This window comes from Anomaloglossus baeobatrachus, chromosome 4, assembly GCF_048569485.1.
Source record: "Anomaloglossus baeobatrachus isolate aAnoBae1 chromosome 4, aAnoBae1.hap1, whole genome shotgun sequence".
Taxonomy (NCBI): domain Eukaryota; kingdom Metazoa; phylum Chordata; class Amphibia; order Anura; family Aromobatidae; genus Anomaloglossus; species Anomaloglossus baeobatrachus.
Window position 1 is genome coordinate 560,709,923 of NC_134356.1, and position 18,149 is coordinate 560,728,071.

At 45.3% G+C, this 18,149-nt stretch overlaps 1 protein-coding gene across 1 annotated transcript in view; it reads right to left on the reverse strand.

Moving 5' to 3' along the window:
* The window catches only part of ADAMTS17 (ADAM metallopeptidase with thrombospondin type 1 motif 17), a 398,711-nt gene that overhangs the window by 315,694 nt on the left and 64,868 nt on the right, over positions 1-18,149 (reverse strand). The window contains exons 6-7 of the mRNA XM_075342840.1: positions 16,632-16,786; positions 16,435-16,478 (exon numbers count right to left, since the gene is read on the reverse strand). Of these exons, the coding sequence (XP_075198955.1) occupies positions 16,435-16,478; positions 16,632-16,786 (199 nt within the window). The remainder of the gene's footprint in view (positions 1-16,434; positions 16,479-16,631; positions 16,787-18,149) is intronic.

Genomic DNA, 18,149 nt, shown 5'->3' on the forward strand with positions numbered 1-18,149 from the left:
CAGTATAGACACGCCCACTGGCTGCTGTGATTGGGTGCAGTGAGGCACCTGTCACTCAGTGTGGGGGCGTGTCTCACTGCAACCAATCATAGGCGCCGGTGGGCGGGGAAAGCAGGGAATAGGAGATTGTTTAATGAGCGGCTGGCTTTTTCAAAATAGTAAAAGCCGCAGCAGTGTGAATGGCGTGCAGCGCCGCGCCGGGGATCGAGGAACGGTGAGTATGAGAGAGGGGGGGAAACTTCAGTCACTCGGGGGATTAGCGGTCACCGGTGAATCCTTCACAGGTGACCGCTAATCAGTACTCGACACAGACAGAGCCGCGGTATGAGGATGAAGTCGGGTGAAGTTCACCCGAGTTCATTCTCATCACGCAACTCTGTCTGCTGTCAGCCGACATTTATAAACGACATTGTGCATCACACACACGGACATTCCACACGGACATTCCACGTACACATACACGTTAATTCCACACGCACACACGGACGTTCTGCACACAAACACGGCTAGCATACGCAATTCACACAGGTGCCACACGGACCATAAAAACGGACACAAAAACGGGACACGGACCCGAAAAACGGCCCGTAACACATGTGCGTGTTTTTCACGGACGTGTGAAGGGGGCCTCAGACCAATTAGAAGTGTAGAATATGAGGGAAGCTGGTTATGCTCTTTGTTTCAATTGAAATGCCATAAAACGTTTATGTTTTATTCTGCCTGAAACGTTTGATAGTTTAGGTGTTCCTTCCCTTTTTGATAATCTTTTTATGCTATTGACTGTGTGGCTAAAGGACCCGTCACACACAACGAGATCGCTAACGAGATTGTTGCTGCGTCACCGTTTGTGACGCAGTAATAATCTTGCCAGTGATCTTGTTATGTGTGACATCTGCCAGCGATCAGGCCCCTGCCGGGAGATCGCTAGTCGTTGCCGAAGGGTCCGGACCATTTTCTTCAAAGGTGATGTCCTGCTGGGCAAGACACATCGCTGTGTTTGACACCTAACAATGACCTCCTATACAGGTCGCTCATCGTTATACAGGTCGCTCATCGTTACTGCGTCGTTGGTAAGGTCTGACTGTGTGACATCTCACCAGCGACCTCCCAGCGACTTACCAGCAATCCTTATCAGGTAGCATCGTTTTTTGGATCGCTGATAAATCGTTAAATGTGCCGGAAGCTTTAGTGGAAGAGGAACATGAGCAAACATAGAAAAATGTGATTTGACTCATGTTTTGACGCAAAGCCTCTCTCAATAATTGTAGGGGGAACTTTTTCAATGTTAGCCATATTTCTCTGAAGTTCTCTGAACACTGCCCTGTCCTCGATGGTGGAACTATGACAACTACATTATTCATCATCATGTGATAATAGACAGGTTATACAATCTGCTGCCATAGAGAAAAATACGAGAGAGGAGCTCATTCATCAGCAACGCAAACCGTGATGTCAAACACCTCAAACTTCACAATTTTAAATGTTATGACATTTCCACAAAATGATACACATACAAGTCATAACTAACTGATAAGAGAATGCTGACACTTTATTTTTTTTATTTACCCAGACAGGACTGCACTCTAAACATGATCCCCATCTATGATAAATAACCGATTGCAGACACTCATCTCTGGGAAGGTCTGGCAGGGTCACTCCGCAAAAGGACGCGAGCGGAATGCACAGCATTTACCCTCAAATCCAGCGGATTAATGACAATGTAAACAGCTTCTTCGTAGGCTCAGGAAATATGCTGAACACGTACGAACCTCAATGATCATAATCACATTAGAATTGGCCAAAAGCTGTGTGATTTTTATGTTTAACACTTATTTGATCCATGTTTAACTACTAAAATAACAAGGTCAGCAATTTTTACAACTTCAAGGCCTTGTTGCTATAAAACATTAAGATCGCCCGAGCTGTTTAAAAAAGTTGCCATCAAATAGTCAGACGGCATTTAGTAATATACTCTCCACCTAGACGTCCTATAGAAAACACAACATGTCCTCACATGACCTCTCGCAGTACGTGTGCCCTCCTTATCCTGCTGGTGACATTCAGACGCAATTAAAGTAAAGCTTGAGCATTGGAGTTATTTTATATACTGTATAATATTTAGGAACTGCAGAAACAACAATTCTATAGGTTATTATAGTGTTTTTTCCAAAAATAAGCCCTCCCCCCCAAAAAAAAATAAGCCCTAGCGGGAATTTTCAGCATTTTCGGAGTAAGGCTTAAATATAAGCACAACCCCGAAAATAAACCCTAGTCGCGGTTCAATAATAAAGTGTCCATGCAGCGAAAAAAGTTAAAGAATACTGCAGGATTCTTCATTATAGAAAGCAGACACCCCCAAAAGAAAAACAAACAGATCCTACAATTATACTCACAAGACGCCTAATGGGAGGACCTGCGGTGGAACGCACACCCACACACATCAAATCATGCACACAATCAGATCGCACACACCCACACACATTGGATTCCACACACATCAGATCGCACATCCACACCCCATCGAGCGATATTGATTGCTTCTGGCCAGCAGAAATTCCTGGGATGCCATGTGGTGGAACACATAGAGGACCTGCGGTGAAACGCATTGATGTGTTCTACCGCCGAGTCCTCCATGCATTCTACCGTAGGTTCTCGCGCTCCACTACTTTCCATCTTCCCCTGCTGGCTGGAAGTAAACCGTATCACTGGATGTGGTGAGTGTGTATGTGTGCGATCTGATGTGTGATTGTCTGTGTGACTTTTGGGAAAGGGACGTTTTGACACTTGATGAGGTAGTCTTATCTGAGATAAAATAATATTTATTTACTTGTATAGTGCCATTAAATCCACAGCGCTTTACTTACATTGACAACACTGTCCCCATTGGGGCTCACAATCTATATTGCCTATCAGGATGTCTTTGGAGTGTGGTAGGAATCTAGAGTACATGGAGGAAACCCACACAAACACGGGGAGAACATATAAACTCCTTGCGCTCTTTACTCATGGACAGTCTCTTATCTAAGCCGATAACTGCGCCCTGTACTTCAGATCAGTCCCATTAAAGTGAATAGATCTGAGCTACAGTACCAGGCACAGTCGCATGGATATGTATCTCATTCTGTTGATTGTCAGAGACCACGGGGAATGGATCCTCACTAATCAAATATTGATGACCTTTCCTACGGCTACTTTAAAGAATCATTTCCTATAGTAACACTTTTGCACATACATACACAAGTAGTATTTTTCTATACACAAGCATTTCTGAATCCATATGTTTTTCGTCTGTAGGTTGAAAATATCAGTAAATCCATTTTGTCAACTACACAGGATACATGCTGGCTATTACTCAAAGTATTTGTTTAGACCAAAATCAATGATGCAGAACATCCTCCTGCAGATGCTCCACACTGATAAATATCATCATGAAGCATCTACACCTATAGTGAGGTAAGGCCACCAAGCAAAGCAAAAAAGGTAGAAATTCCTAGCGACTGGTGAGGCGTGAGTAACATCCTGAGTAACATCAATGAGTGAGTCTATTAAACCTATTTACTGCCCTAAAGTCCCATTGGATGCAAACACTTTTGAGTGATACACAGGAAAAAAAAACAACAACTATTTTTTGAGTGCCTGGTTTTCCAAGCACTGCAAGCGATACAGTTTTAAAACCAATGTACAGAAATAAGGTTTTTCAGAACTTCATTCAAATGTTGAAAATTTCCAAGCAGATTTATGGATTTTAGACTTGCTGTCGATTTTACTCTTGATTTCACTGCTTCTTTGCACTGGAAAAACAGCCATGGAGAATATGAATTACCCATTGACAGCTCTTCTTTATCAACTCTACAAAGAAATATATTCCGAAATTGCTGCCATTTTACAACTTTGTATATATTGTATTAGAGACATTAACATTTATTTTAGTAGGTGGAAGTAGGGGTATGTTCAGATTATGTTTTGGCCACACGTTTGTAACCCCCCAAAAGTTAGGATTCTAATGCAACTATCAATCGGAGCCCAACGCATGCAAATCTGGACCCATTTGAGCAAGTTTTTTGGTCATATCCATCATAAATAATAGCACAGTCAACTGCTCTATTTTTTTCTGACTGCAAAGACGGATGGACGAAATAAAGCTCAGAGTCCAAACTTGCATGTTGAGTTGTTTGATTTTTACCGTCTACAACCTCTTTGGGGCACATCCGAATCCCGTCTTTTGGAGGTTCATATAGAACCCATGACAGAATCCCAAATGTGCTACCAAAATGTGATGTAAACATAGCCTAAAGGCCGCTTTAATTAGAAAAAATATTCCCAAAGTGCAAAATTTTATTAATAAATAGTAAAGAAGTGCTAAACCCAGCAATTTCAACCATAGAGGTAATCTCAATAGATCTTACATATACAGTGGAACCTTGGTTAATGAGAACAATCCGTTCTGGGAGTGTGCTCGTAGATGGTGCCTCCCTGACTGCTGAAGGTGGAATCTTTACAGCAAAGACTGTGCCAAATGCAGGATTATCCAGGATTTTTACACCATGCAATTGCATCTCTGATGTGGATTATCTTATACTCATCTTCTATTCAGGCCTCCTGAGGAACCATATATATGGGGAACGCATTGAGGCAAAATCACCAGGCTTACCGTCTATTTACTACTGTTTCACACATACTGAGGACTATTATATATTTGCCAAACAGCATTTTCATCTGTCCATGGAAGTGGAACCTATGTCTGCGAAGGACTACTGTTCTCTAGCTAAACATTGCTGAGTATTGTCTATTTAGAGTTCTATGTATATATTTGTTTGTATCAAACGGTAACCTGTGTGATATATTATTGTTATAGATCAGCGATATATTGTTTGACCAAGGCGGTTGTGTGGACACCGTCACACAGCATTCCTCCCAACGAATCCGGCAAACGACAGGGGCATATAATTGTCCATAGCATACACCCTGGTGTGACACCAATCAGAGCGGAGGGGGAGGTGTGGAGCATTGCTCGTAACACACCCGCGTCGCTAATGACGGACGCACTAATGATGTTGTTCGTCATTGGCAGGGTGTCAAATGTAGCAATATGTCTGCTGCGTTCGAAACGACGAACAATATTTTGAAAATGAACGACGTGTCAACGATCAACGGTTTTCGCTATTTTTATGATTGTTCGAAGTCGCTCGTAGGTCGACATATCGTCAGATAAATCGTAGCGTGTAAAGCGGCCTTTAGACGGAATAATTTTCGGAAAAAGAAGTAAATGCTAAATCTTTCATTTCAAAGTATTATAGGCGGATATCACCTCAGGACTGTTAAGGCATGGAGATTTTTGGGACCAGTAACACTTTCAAATTTTTACACAATGCTCTTAATGGAAACCTAGAAACTTAACACCTCATGATTTATCTTTCTAACACTTAAGGAGTTGTCTGGTCTAGAAGGCCCACTTTCCTGATTAATGAGTGGGTTTAGCTAGAGCAAAGACTCCTTCTCTTTAAGATAACCTGATACCTTAGCACATTACATGTACGACTTAGTGATTTAAATGAGAACTGTGTAAAGCTGAAGAATGTGGACACCTTTGTAGAATTTTTACTCAAATGCTTGCCTTTGTGGCTACATATATTATTGGTATAGAATTTCAGAGATTTGGGACCATTTAGCTTTTACAGTCTTAATAAATAAATGTGTTGTAGTAAATTGCAAACCACAGAATGAGTTAACAGTGAAAACTCACTGAGTTGATCTGTGTTTTTACCCTTATATCTTCCCGCATGATGGAGTCTCTAACCCGACTTATCTAACCTCTGATTGAGCACTCCTGCTCTTCAGCCTAAAGCGGGCTTTACACGCTGCGACATCGCTAATGCGGACTCGTTGAGGTCACGGAATTTGTGACGCACATCCGGCCGCATTAGCGATGCCGTTGCGTGTGACACCGATGAGCGATTTTGCATCGTTGCAAAAACATGCAAAATCGCTAATCGGCGACATGGGGGTCCATTCTTAAAAATCGTTACTGCAGCAGTAACGAGGTTGTTCCTCGTTCCTGCGGCAGCACACATCGCTCCGTGTGACGCCGCAGGAACGAGGAAGCTCTCCTTACCTGCCTCCCGGCCGCTATGAGGAAGGAAGGAGGTGGGCGGGATGTTACGTCCCGCTCATCTCCGCCCCTCCGCTGCTATTGGGCGGCCGCTCAGTGACGTCGCTGTGACGCCGCACAGACCGCCCCCTTAGAAAGGAGGCGGTTCGCCGGTCACAGCGACGTCGCCGGACAGGTAAGTATGTGTGACGGCTCTGGGCGATGTTGTGCGGCACGGGCAGCGATTTGCCCGTGTCGCGCAACAGATGGGGGCAGGTACCCACACTAGCGATATCGGGACCGATATCGCAGTGTGTAAAGTAGCCTTTAGGCAATTTTAATTCTTCATTTGCAGGTTTCTGTCCACCCATACATTTTTTAAACACAAAGAGATAGGGCCAAACAAAAAGACGTTGCCTTGCCCTTGGCTGTTGGGCTCACATAAAACTGGCCATTTTTGTGCGCCAAGTATCTCAATTTTTAATTTTTCTTTTTTATAACAGTAATGCATGTCTATATTCCCAAATTCATTGTTACACATCTTAGCACTACAGAGCGCAACTGTCTCCTTTTTGTTTCTAACCTGACTTATGACCAAACCAACAGTCACAAATCAGCTTAGAAAATCATTCAGTAAAAGGGCCACAGACTCCGCCTGTAGATGTTAAAAGGGATGTTTTTAAGCAAAAAACAAAAAATCTCAGGCATCTGTTAGATTAATGACAAACGGGTGTATACGCACATGCATAACCCCAATGGATCCATCACAGGGAGGTCTAGTAGTAGTCATTGGCTACAGAAATAATAACTGCGCCTCCCAAAAATGTCACACAACCTCTGATTGGCTGCAACAGTCAAGATATGGGAAACATGGAAAGGCGAGCTTGTTCCAGTCACCTGACAGCTGCAGTCAGTTGCAGGTTTCAGCAGTCCAGTGACATCCTGTCAATGCGGCCATCAATTTTCTCTTTTTAAAGATAAAAAACCCCACACAACTCGCAATTCACTAATAATGTGTCAAGTTATGTTAAGAGGTTAAGATGTTGTAGTATTGGAGGCCTACTCCTAGAAGATGAGCTCTCTGCAGCGCCTTGCATGTGTTCGTCTGGCAGTGAAAATAGGTTGGACATAATTGCTCGGTGACTTCATGTGAATTAGGCATTACTAAGAGCTTCCACTGGCCTGGTACGGAAATATCTCTATTCATAGAGACTGGAGGAGTAAAATAGGCGAACATCATACTAAAATTAGATACAAGTAAAATATATCTTTGTACCGTGTTAGCCAGTAGAGATAAAAAAATTTTGTTTAAAAGAACTGAGAGTCCTCAGTGGTTGATACCTTTTAATGGCTAACTGAAAAGATGGTTTTTTTTTTTTTTTACTGCCCCATTCTATGTCCTGTTGTGTATAAATATGTGACTCTTCAGATTTTGTGTTATACCATGCCTGATGAAGAGACCTGAGTAGTCTCGAAAGCTTGCAATTATTACCATCTTTTCAGTTAGCCATTAAAAGGTATCAACCACTGAGGACTCTCAGTTCTTTTAAACAAAATTTTTTTAAAATTAGATAGACTCTTTAATACGCAATGCAAAATTGGGATCTGGGTTGGGTTGCAGATATAATTCACTGACAAGAAGAAAAAAAAAAAAAAAATTATATTATATATATATATATATATATATATATATATATATATATATATATATATATATATATATATATATATATATATATATATATATATATATATATATATATATATATATATATATATATATATATACACACATATTAATTAGGCAAAGGTTAGTAGGTTACAAAAAAAAAAAAAAATAAAAAATATCAGTAAATGCTATTTGAAACCTCTCCGAATATTGAGAAAAAAAAATAGTGCACGCAAGCAATCTGTCAAATTACACATGCAGACCTGTATTACCCATTGTTTCACAGCTAAATTGTGGTTAATTCATATTAAAAAAAAAAAATCAATTTTGGGACCACTGTGATAATGGTGGCACAGTTCCACGGAAGGAGTATTGGTGAATTTTACAGTGAGTGACACAGGACCACAAGTGCCCATGTGGCGCCCTGGACTAGCCAGGTCGTCACAGGTAACACACAAACACCCACCACCCCCATTAGACAGTAACATTAGCCGAACATAAAATCCTTGTTGCCTCCCCCCAGGGTCTGATGTCCACACCAGGTGGGGCGGAGCCAAGCGGTTGGCCCCACCCACCGAGGAGTTCACAGGCCTGGAGGCGGGAAAAGTGACAGTTCAGCTTTAGGAGTGGAGGAGTTGAGTTCAGGAGTTGAGTGGAGGAGGTCGAAGTGAAGAGTGTCTGGGTTTGACGCCCAGGCACTGACAACAAGGTTGGCAGACGGTGGTGGCCATCTGCAGGAGTGGTGAATCGACGCGGAACCGTAGGACCGGGGTCGGGCGTTTGCCCGCCGGTGCCGACCGGGGAGCGAAGTGAAGCCAGCACACACAGGCAGGGCCATCGGACTTTGCTTGGAGTCGCCGTCAACAGTCAAATCTGAGTGTGACAGGAACCCCAGGGGTTTCCATGAAACCAAAAAATATATAGTGATCCCAACACCATTAAAAACCAAAGAAAATGTTGAGGCCAGTTGATTCATATATTCATGGCGTCAACATGTTTCAAAGTACAGGGGTACGAAACAAGCGTCACCCCTTATCAGCAACACGGGAGCTTAACCTCATATATCAATCACTCTTAATGGCACTTCCAGCAAACTGAATAAATTCATGGATATATTCAGCTTGCCAAACATGCATGTGATCCTCATGGGGATAATACGCCAATAAGCTCAATCAATGAGGCAAATAAAATGAATGAGCGTGATTATTTACCCAGCTGGTTATGCATGTATGACATGCCATCAAAGGCAGACTGAGACACAAATCGACACCTGACCCATTCGGTAATGGTGCCAAATTACAAGGGTGAAATATAATCCCTCGCCCTGCTGATCATACGTGTTGTACTAAACCGTGGGGGGGACGAATTGCGCAGAGACATGTATCATAAAAAGTAATCTCCAGGGAATGCTAACCCCCAAACGGGTAACCTATGTTAGATACATGTAACATGCAAACATGCAGATAAGACGACTTAAAGTCAAAACCACCATAAGTGGAACAGTCTCACCCGATTCTTTCGTCCCGCCAATGGATCAAGGTTCTCCCGTGTTGTGAGGTCCAGGTACCGACACGGAGGGAGTCATGGCTTGGTCACCAGCCCTGTTTGGGATTTAACTGACCCTTAAATTGCGCACAATGACTCCCGCCCTTACAAGGGCAGTCCACAGCTGGCCCTGTTGTGGCTGACCCTTGGTGAACAAAAACAGGTGACTCCCGACGCGTTTCTCAATGTCCGTTCATCAGGGGAGGCACAAAACACCTGTGACTTCAGCGGTGGCTCAACACAGAGCTATAACCTATACGGCCTGGTATCCCAAGGATGTGTTTTGCCTCATTGATTGAGCTTATTGGCGTATTATCCCCATGAGGATCACATGCATGTTTGGCAAGCTGAATATATCCATGAATTTATTCAGTTTGCTGGAAGTGCCATTTAGAGTGATTGATATATGAGGTTAAGCTCCCGTGTTGCTGATAAGGGGTGACGCTTGTTTCGTACCCCTGTACTTTGAAACATGTTGACGCCATGAATATATGAATCAACTGGCCTCAACATTTTCTTTGGTTTTTAATGGTGTTGGGATCACTATATATTTTTTGGTTTCATTTTAATATACCCCATTAAAGGTTAAGTTTTATCATCACATGTTGCTATATCTGCATTAACTGTTGTACATGTTGGAATTTATCTCTGATACCTACTGGTGTAGAATTTGCTATTTATATAACCCCAGGGGTTTCCTAACAGCCAAAGACACGATAGAAGGCAACCGCCCACACCGTGAGGGTATCCAGCTACCGCCTAAGGCTACAGACCCAAGGGCCAGCGCCTGCGGGCAAACGGGCTCCTCCGGCATCCATACACCGCGGAGCGGACTACCGTTGGGGATCCACCGTAGTCAAACAAGTACACAAAGGTGCAGGGAAAGACAGCTGCCATCACCTGTCCGGGGAGAGACACTGCAGCCGGCTGCGGGACCCGTCCATCCAGCCGTTTGGTTTACCGAGGACTTTGTGCATCTCTTACTGAGTGAGTACACCCGTGCCATCCGGCACCGCGCCGCGCTGTCCCTGCAACCCTGCACCTCACCTACCCTGCCTCGCCGTTCCACCACCGGGCCCCGGGACCACCGACCCCCTACCCATGGAGGGGGAAAACAACATCCCAGCTGCTCCCTACCATTGCTCCCGGGATCCTCGTCACCAGCAGCGGTGGTGCCCACCTTCACCACAACCCGTGGGTGGCGTCACGAACTAAACCCCCCCAAACCAACCACCCCTTTCACTCACGGGCGAGGAGCGCCACTTGAGTCCCCGGATCCGGCCCACCGCTCGAGCCACCGAGCAGCAGCAGCAGCGCCGGACCCGAGCGTTAGCGAGCGCAGCAGCGGCGAACGTCCCCGCCCGCGACAACTTGGCGTCACGAACAGGATTGAACCCATCTACTTACCAGTAGAAGTGCGCCTTGTGATCTCCGCCGGCGGTGTCCGGCCGAAAATTTTGAAGCGCCGCCATCTTTGGCGCAAAAATCTCCCGCTCGAGCATCTTCTAAGACCAGGGAAGGCGCGAAAGCGAAGCCCCGCCCCCAACAAGCGAAAGTGCTGAAGAGAACCAAGGGGAGGCGCGTGTGTGTCTGCCTAATGTAGTCGAGGCTATAAAAGCGGGGACGCCAGGACTCTGCAAAATACCCGGTTCCTGGAAGCAGCTTGCAACATGTCCGCACCACCTGAGAGGCCCGAGTCTCCAGAGCCTGCCCCAGGGACGGCGGCTTGGCTGAATACCCAAGTGATGCTGTTGTGCTGCCGTAACCGGGCCCAAGTACGGGATCTACTAGATCGCTGGACCGCTGAGATGGAGGAGCTGGCTGCAGTTGTGCGGGCGCATGAAATAGAGGCTATGCTAGAGGAGCTGGTGAGTGACCCACGCCCTTGTGTCCCCGAGGGACCGGCCGCAGCGGCTGAAGGGTTCGGTCCACCCCTGGCCCCAGCAGGTCCCGACCCATCGCCTGTGCTGACCGCCCGTACAACCCCGCTCAGACCTCTGTCCCCCATGGAGGTGGCGGAGTCCGTGTTGCCCCGCCAGGGCCCAGAGGCCCGAGAGGAAGCCAGTCAATCAATGGCTGGAGTGGGTGACTTAGAAGAACCGATGGCAGACCTCCATACACCGGCCAATGACGGGTCACTTGCCACTGAGGAGTCACGAGTCTGGACTCAGCTGGAAACAGTTACCGACCTGCCAAGTCCCACCATTAGCCCCCTGGAGTCGGATGACAGCAGCTCGGGGGCTGACACAGAACCGGTCTCGGAATCCGAGGAGGCGGGTGAGAGTCTTCCGAACGGCAATGCGCCAGTAGCTTTCTATGTCCCGCGTGGTGGAGGGAACGGATACCGGGCGTCCCTCTCCCACCAGGCCTGCCACCGGATGTTTGCAATATTGACAGCGGAGGGAGAGACCACCTCAGAGGAAGAGGTGGAATAGGCAGCGGCCCTCCGTTGCAAGCAAGTTGTCCCCATTGGGACCTTCAGCAGAATGAATGACAAAAATCAACCGAAAAGATCATCTGATTAGCTACAGTGATTATCCCGGCCGTTGCCGGAAAGTTGTCCCTGGAGGGACTCTATGTGTTTTTACCACCCACATGAGGAACTACTCATGAACATGGCCGAGAACTGGCAGGCCGCCCACGAACTAGTGGGCTTGTAAATAGTTTTGTGGGATGGAAACCGTTGCCGCCTCCGGAGAGGCAGATTGGAGGAAGGGCCCGCAGCAGAGCAGGCTGGGGCCTGGCCACCACCAGGACCGGTGGCCATCCTCCGGGGGTCAGGGGTCCCCCTGGACGTGGGGTCCCCTGAAGTGACAGCCGGGTGCGAGTTACCGTACCCATTCCCGCTCGGGCAGCCTGAACCTGGACTGGGGTCAAGGGGTGCTGCCCACTTAGGGGCAGCATCAGAGCTAGGTTGCTTGGGTGGGAGAGCGGAAGACATCCGTCCGTCCGTCATTATTAAAAGTGTTTTTATATGTGCAACGTTCAAGTGACCTAACAAAAATGCTTATGTTTGAAATGTTTACATGTTAATTTATGTTTTTACAGTTTTGGAAAAAAAAAAATAAAACCGGTGATGGACGGGCAGCCCGCGGACGGTCTGCATTTCACCAAGGGGGAATGTGGCGCCCTGGACTAGCCAGGTCGTCACAGGTAACACACAAACACCCCCCCACCCCCTTTAGACAGTAACATTACCCGAACATAAAATCCTTGTTGCCTCCCTCCAGGGTCTGATGTCCACACCAGGTGGGGCAGAGCCAAGCGGTTGGCCCCACCCACCGAGGAGTTCACAGGCCTGGAGGCGGGAAAAGTGACAGTTCAGCTTTAGGAGTGGAGGAGTTGAGTTCAGGAGTTGAGTGGAGGAGGTCGAAGTGAAGAGTGTCTGGGTTTGGGGCCCAGGCACTGACAACAAGGTTGGCAAACGGTGGTGGCCGTCTGCAGGAGTGGTGAATCGACGCGGAACCGTAGGACCGGGGTCGGGCGTTGGCCCGCCGGTGCCGACCGGGGAGCGAAGTGAAGCCAGCACACACAGGCAGGGCCATCGGACCCCGACTAGGCTTAGAGTCGCCGTCAACAGTCAAATCCGAGTGTGACAGCCCCAGGGGTTTCCCAACAGCCAAAGACCCGATAGAAGGCAACCGCCCACACCGTGAGGGTATATAGCTACCGCCTAAGGCTAGAGACCCAAGGGCCAGCGCCTGCGGGCAAACGGGCTCCTCCGGCATCTATACACCGGGGAGTGGACTACCATTGGGGATCCACCGTAGTCAAACAAGTACACAAAGGTGCAGGGAAAGACAGCCGCCATCACCTGTCCGGGGAGAGACACTGCAGCCGGCTGCGGGACCCGTCTATCCAGCCGTTTGGTTTACCGAGGACTTTGTGCATCTCTTACTGAGTGAGTACACTTGTGCCATCCGGCACCGCGCCGCGCTGTCCCTGCAACCCTGCACCTCACCTACCCTGCCTCCCCGTTCCACCACTGGGCCCCGGGACCACCAACCCCTACCCACGGAGGGGGGAAACAACATCCCAGCTGCTCCCTACCATCGCTCCCGGGATCCCTGTCACCAGCAGCGGTGGTGCCCACCTTCACCACAACCTGTGGGTGGCGTCACGGACTAAACCCCCCCAAACCAACCACCCCTTTCACTCACGGGCGAGGAGCGCCGCTCGAGTCTTTGGATCCGGCCCACCGCTCGAGCCACCGAGCAGCAGCAGCCGCTGCAGCGGCGTACCCGAGCGTTAGCAAGTGCGGCAGTGGCGTACCTCCCCGCCCGCGACACTCATATGGCCAGAGCATAAAGGGGTATTCCCATGTGCAAGATACTATCCCAATATGTAGTAGGTGTACTAATAATATTAGCAATTGCCTCCAATTAAATTTAGTATAGTTTTCCTGATATAGCCATGTCTTTTACCTAATGTACAGGGCATTGCAGCTTAGGTAAGCCACATGGCTAGATCAGGAGAACTATACTACATTTCTAATTGGAGGCATTTGCTAATATTATTATTGTTACACCTTGAAAATGGATCTTGGAGATGGGAATACCCCTCTAATGATCAGAGTGTTGACTGCAATGTTCCAACGGCCTTTGGTCTCCTTACTACAACACCCTCAGGAGGATCTTGGAGATGGAAATACACATTTACGCAAAAAAGGGATGAGTGACCAATGATTAATAGTGAAGTGTGGCTCATAATTTCTTCAAGCTGGGGCTACAGGTGACAAATGTTGTGTGAAACTGAAATTGCAGCACTGCATTGTGACATTGCATCTAATGACTTCCTTTGGTTTTGCAATTCGAGTTGGGACCCACTGTGACTGCAACAGAGTCACAATTGTTCCTAAATGTGTTGGACTCAGTCGCTGGTCGCAAGGTCAGATCTGCATATTAACCCTATATCTCTAGGTAGTAATGTTTTTGACATGACAGGTTCCCTTTTACTGTATTGCTATTTCTAAAACTGAACACAATTGTTTATAAAGAACAATGCATTATAAAAATTCAACATGAAAGCATAACAAATATTCAAAGTGGAGGGAGAACTTTTTTAATTCAATTGAAGACATTATTAAACGATACTCCCATTAGAGAACTACCGGCATGATGAGAAATATATATGTACGAGGCTCAGTTTAGAGAAGTGTATTTTTGGACCACGTGCCATGCGTACGATGGATCACGTATGGACTAGTGTAAGTCAAAGACACAATTTAAACATTTTCTGTGTGATGAAAATCCCAGCATACACTAATCAAGTCTTATTTACAGATATTACTTCTCTCGTGAACTTAATATGCTTAATATTGAAGGACCCTAGTAGGCATTGGGTAAAATTAAATCTTTATTAAAAATACCATATAACAAAATAAATGATTTACCTCTCTACTAATGCAGCCTATATACATACTGCATATCAGTAGATTAAAACTAAACAAAGTTTATTACTATCCAAACGAGATTAACACGATTTTAAATCCCACTAGTCCATTAAATATATGTAAATACTTAATTATTCAAAGAAAATACTAAGTATAATCCTCATTCATTATTATTTTCTAGCTACAATCCCTAAATTAAGCAGTCAGTGCATATCCAGTATAACTGTGTAGGAAAAGGACTAAGGTTCAATGATTTAAAGTGAACAATCACTAGGTTCTTACGGTAAGAATTAAAGCCCGGCTGCGCGACTGCAGCCAGGTATGTTTTACTCTGGAACGCAGCAGAGAAAAAAAAACTGTTGGAAGAGCTGGTCGGGGACTATAGGGAGAGAACGGTCAATGTGTAGTCTAGGGAGGCCACTGGCTGCCTTCTCCCGCCACTACTCCAGTTGATTTACAGGTCCTTCTCATCTGTCTACATAAGGAAAGACCTGTCAATCAACTAAATCGATGTGGGGAGAAGCTGGCCGAGACTGTGCTGGACCTCTCAGGTGTCTCCCTATTGTGTTTTGCCACGGGGAAGACTATGCTCCTTATGGAGACCTGACAAACCAGTCTGACTGTCAGTAAGGGGACTTATAGCTGCAATGCCCCTCTGGGAAATAGCTTGTTTAAAAAGCCACTTATAACTTTTAGGATTGCTACTTCCAATAGGTGGCGCTAGAGTTTGTCTCCTTCCTCTCTGGAGGGACAATTTGAATATTGTGTTTTGGGCAGCATGAATTTATTGACAGGTTTGTTTTAAAAGAAGAAACAATACTAGTTGCAAACATTACTAATGTGCCCAACATGTTTCACCTGAGTCCCTGGCTTAGTTGGGGACTAAGGGTGGATGACCTCAATACATCCTCCACCCAAAAAATGTAGACCATATAGACACTATGGTATGACATCCATTTTTCATGGATCCATTGCAAATATTACACGGGAAATTGAATTGAAGAAATGAATATCAGTATCAAAAATGCATACATAGACCAGATGCATGATGCATACTGGACAATTTTTCATATGTTTGCCTGATCTCACCCTTATAATGTGTTTGGAATATCATACATACTGTACTTTATCTGTTCTTGGTCACCTGGCAGCTCTAAAAATGGATACCACAAACAGACTCGGCACTAGCCACTTTATTTACCAGATCCCAGGGCTGTTGGTTTGGGGAGTTGGCTACTTTCCAGTGGTGCAATTTGGCAAGAAGAATTGTCAGGAAACCGGGTCAGAACCAGGAGGTACAGTAGGTACAAAATTGTCTGACAGGAGAAACGTCAGAAAACGAGCCAAAGGCAAATTCATGAATATCATTAAGACACAGAAGCGGATATTCACACCAGAGCCAAAATCGGTTATAACTGGCAGTGGGAACCAATTCTTAAGGGTCTGAACAGGGAGCAGCCCCACAGAGGGCGGACAGCAGGAAGAAAGACAAACTTACCAGTATTCAACATCTAGGCATCCAGACTGGCCAGAGCCACAAGTCCCAGGAGTAAACCAGGGATAGTGAACAGTCACCCTGCGTCAGTCCAAATGGGAGTAGAGAGGACGTGCACATATGTCAAATTATGATACTTACATCTGAGGCTGTAACAAACACTGTCAAGGCTTAATGGAAGCAAGCTACAAAAGAAAATACACTGGCAAAGCAATACCAATAAGGAAGCGTAATCACATGCTTACCTACAGTATCACATGGTTCATCCTTATGGACACAAAAGTCAGTTCTGAGAAAGGAATAAAACAAAATTAATAGTACTCTATGGAGGAATTGGTTTCCCAACTTTTATACTGACACTGCTATGGATTAGAAAGAAGCAGCAAAATAAAAAGAAATTAAACACAAGAGAATAAGGAAACAGGTGAAGTGATCCATGTACCTGGTCATAAACACAGCTACATCCACAGGTACTTCATCCTTGGCTCCTGGTACATAATTGTTTCCCAAGTACTTAGCTCCTCCATACTCTTCATTTTGCCAGTGACAAAAACTCTCTAAAGATCTCTCTCCATGATGTCCTATGGATAGCTTTGCCTACAATATGGAAACATGTATTCTTTTTAAGTTTTACCACCCTCCTACTAGGACATGATCTTACTTCTACACTACAACATTGAAATTGTAACACGAAGAAGGAATCGCTGAGTGATTAAGGAAATCACAGGACTGAGTCTGTACCACAGTAATGTATCATATCGGATTGGCCATCTGGAGTAGCAAGATGTGCATGGGTCTCCTACCTCTCAAGTTGAGTGTGGTATTCAGCGTCTGCTCTAGTGTGTATATTATATATATATATATATATATATATATATATATATATATATATATATATATATATATATATATATATATATATATATATATATATACACACAGTTAGGTCCAGAAATATTTGGACAGTGACACAAGTTTTGTTATTTTAGCTGTTTACAAAAACATGTTCAGAAATACAATTATATATATAATATGGGCTGAAAGTGCACACTCCCAGCTGCAATATGAGAGTTTTCACCTCCAAATCGGAGAAAGGGTTTAGGAATCATAGCTCTGTAATGCATAGCCTCCTCTTTTTCAAGGGACCAAAAGTAATTGGACAAGGGACTCTAAGGGCTGCAATTAACTCTGAAGGTGTCTCCCTCGTTAACCTGTAGTCAATGAAGTAGTTAAAAGGTCTGGGGTTGATTACAGGTGTGTGGTTTTGCATTTGGAAGCTGTTGCTGTGACCAGACAACATGCGGTCTAAGGAACTCTCAATTGAGGTGAAGCAGAACATCCTGAGGCTGAAAAAAAAGAAAAAATCCATCAGAGAGATAGCAGACATGCTTGGAGTAGCAAAATCAACAGTCGGGTACATTCTGAGAAAAAAGGAATTGACTGGTGAGCTTGGGAACTCAAAAAGGCCTGGGCGTCCACGGATGACAACAGTGGTGGATGATCGCCGCATACTTTCTTTGGTGAAGAAGAACCCGTTCACAACATCAACTGAAGTCCAGAACACTCTCAGTGAAGTAGGTGTATCTGTCTCTAAGTCAACAGTAAAGAGAAGACTCCATGAAAGTAAATACAAAGGGTTCACATCTAGATGCAAACCATTCATCAATTCCAAAAATAGACAGGCCAGAGTTAAATTTGCTGAAAAACACCTCATGAAGCCAGCTCAGTTCTGGAAAAGTATTCTATGGACAGATGAGACAAAGATCAACCTGTACCAGAATGATGGGAAGAAAAAAGTTTGGAGAAGAAAGGGAACGGCACATAATCCAAGGCACACCACATCCTCTGTAAAACATGGTGGAGGCAACGTGATGGCATGGGCATGCATGGCTTTCAATGGCACTGGGTCACTTGTGTTTATTGATGACATAACAGCAGACAAGAGTAGCCGGATGAATTC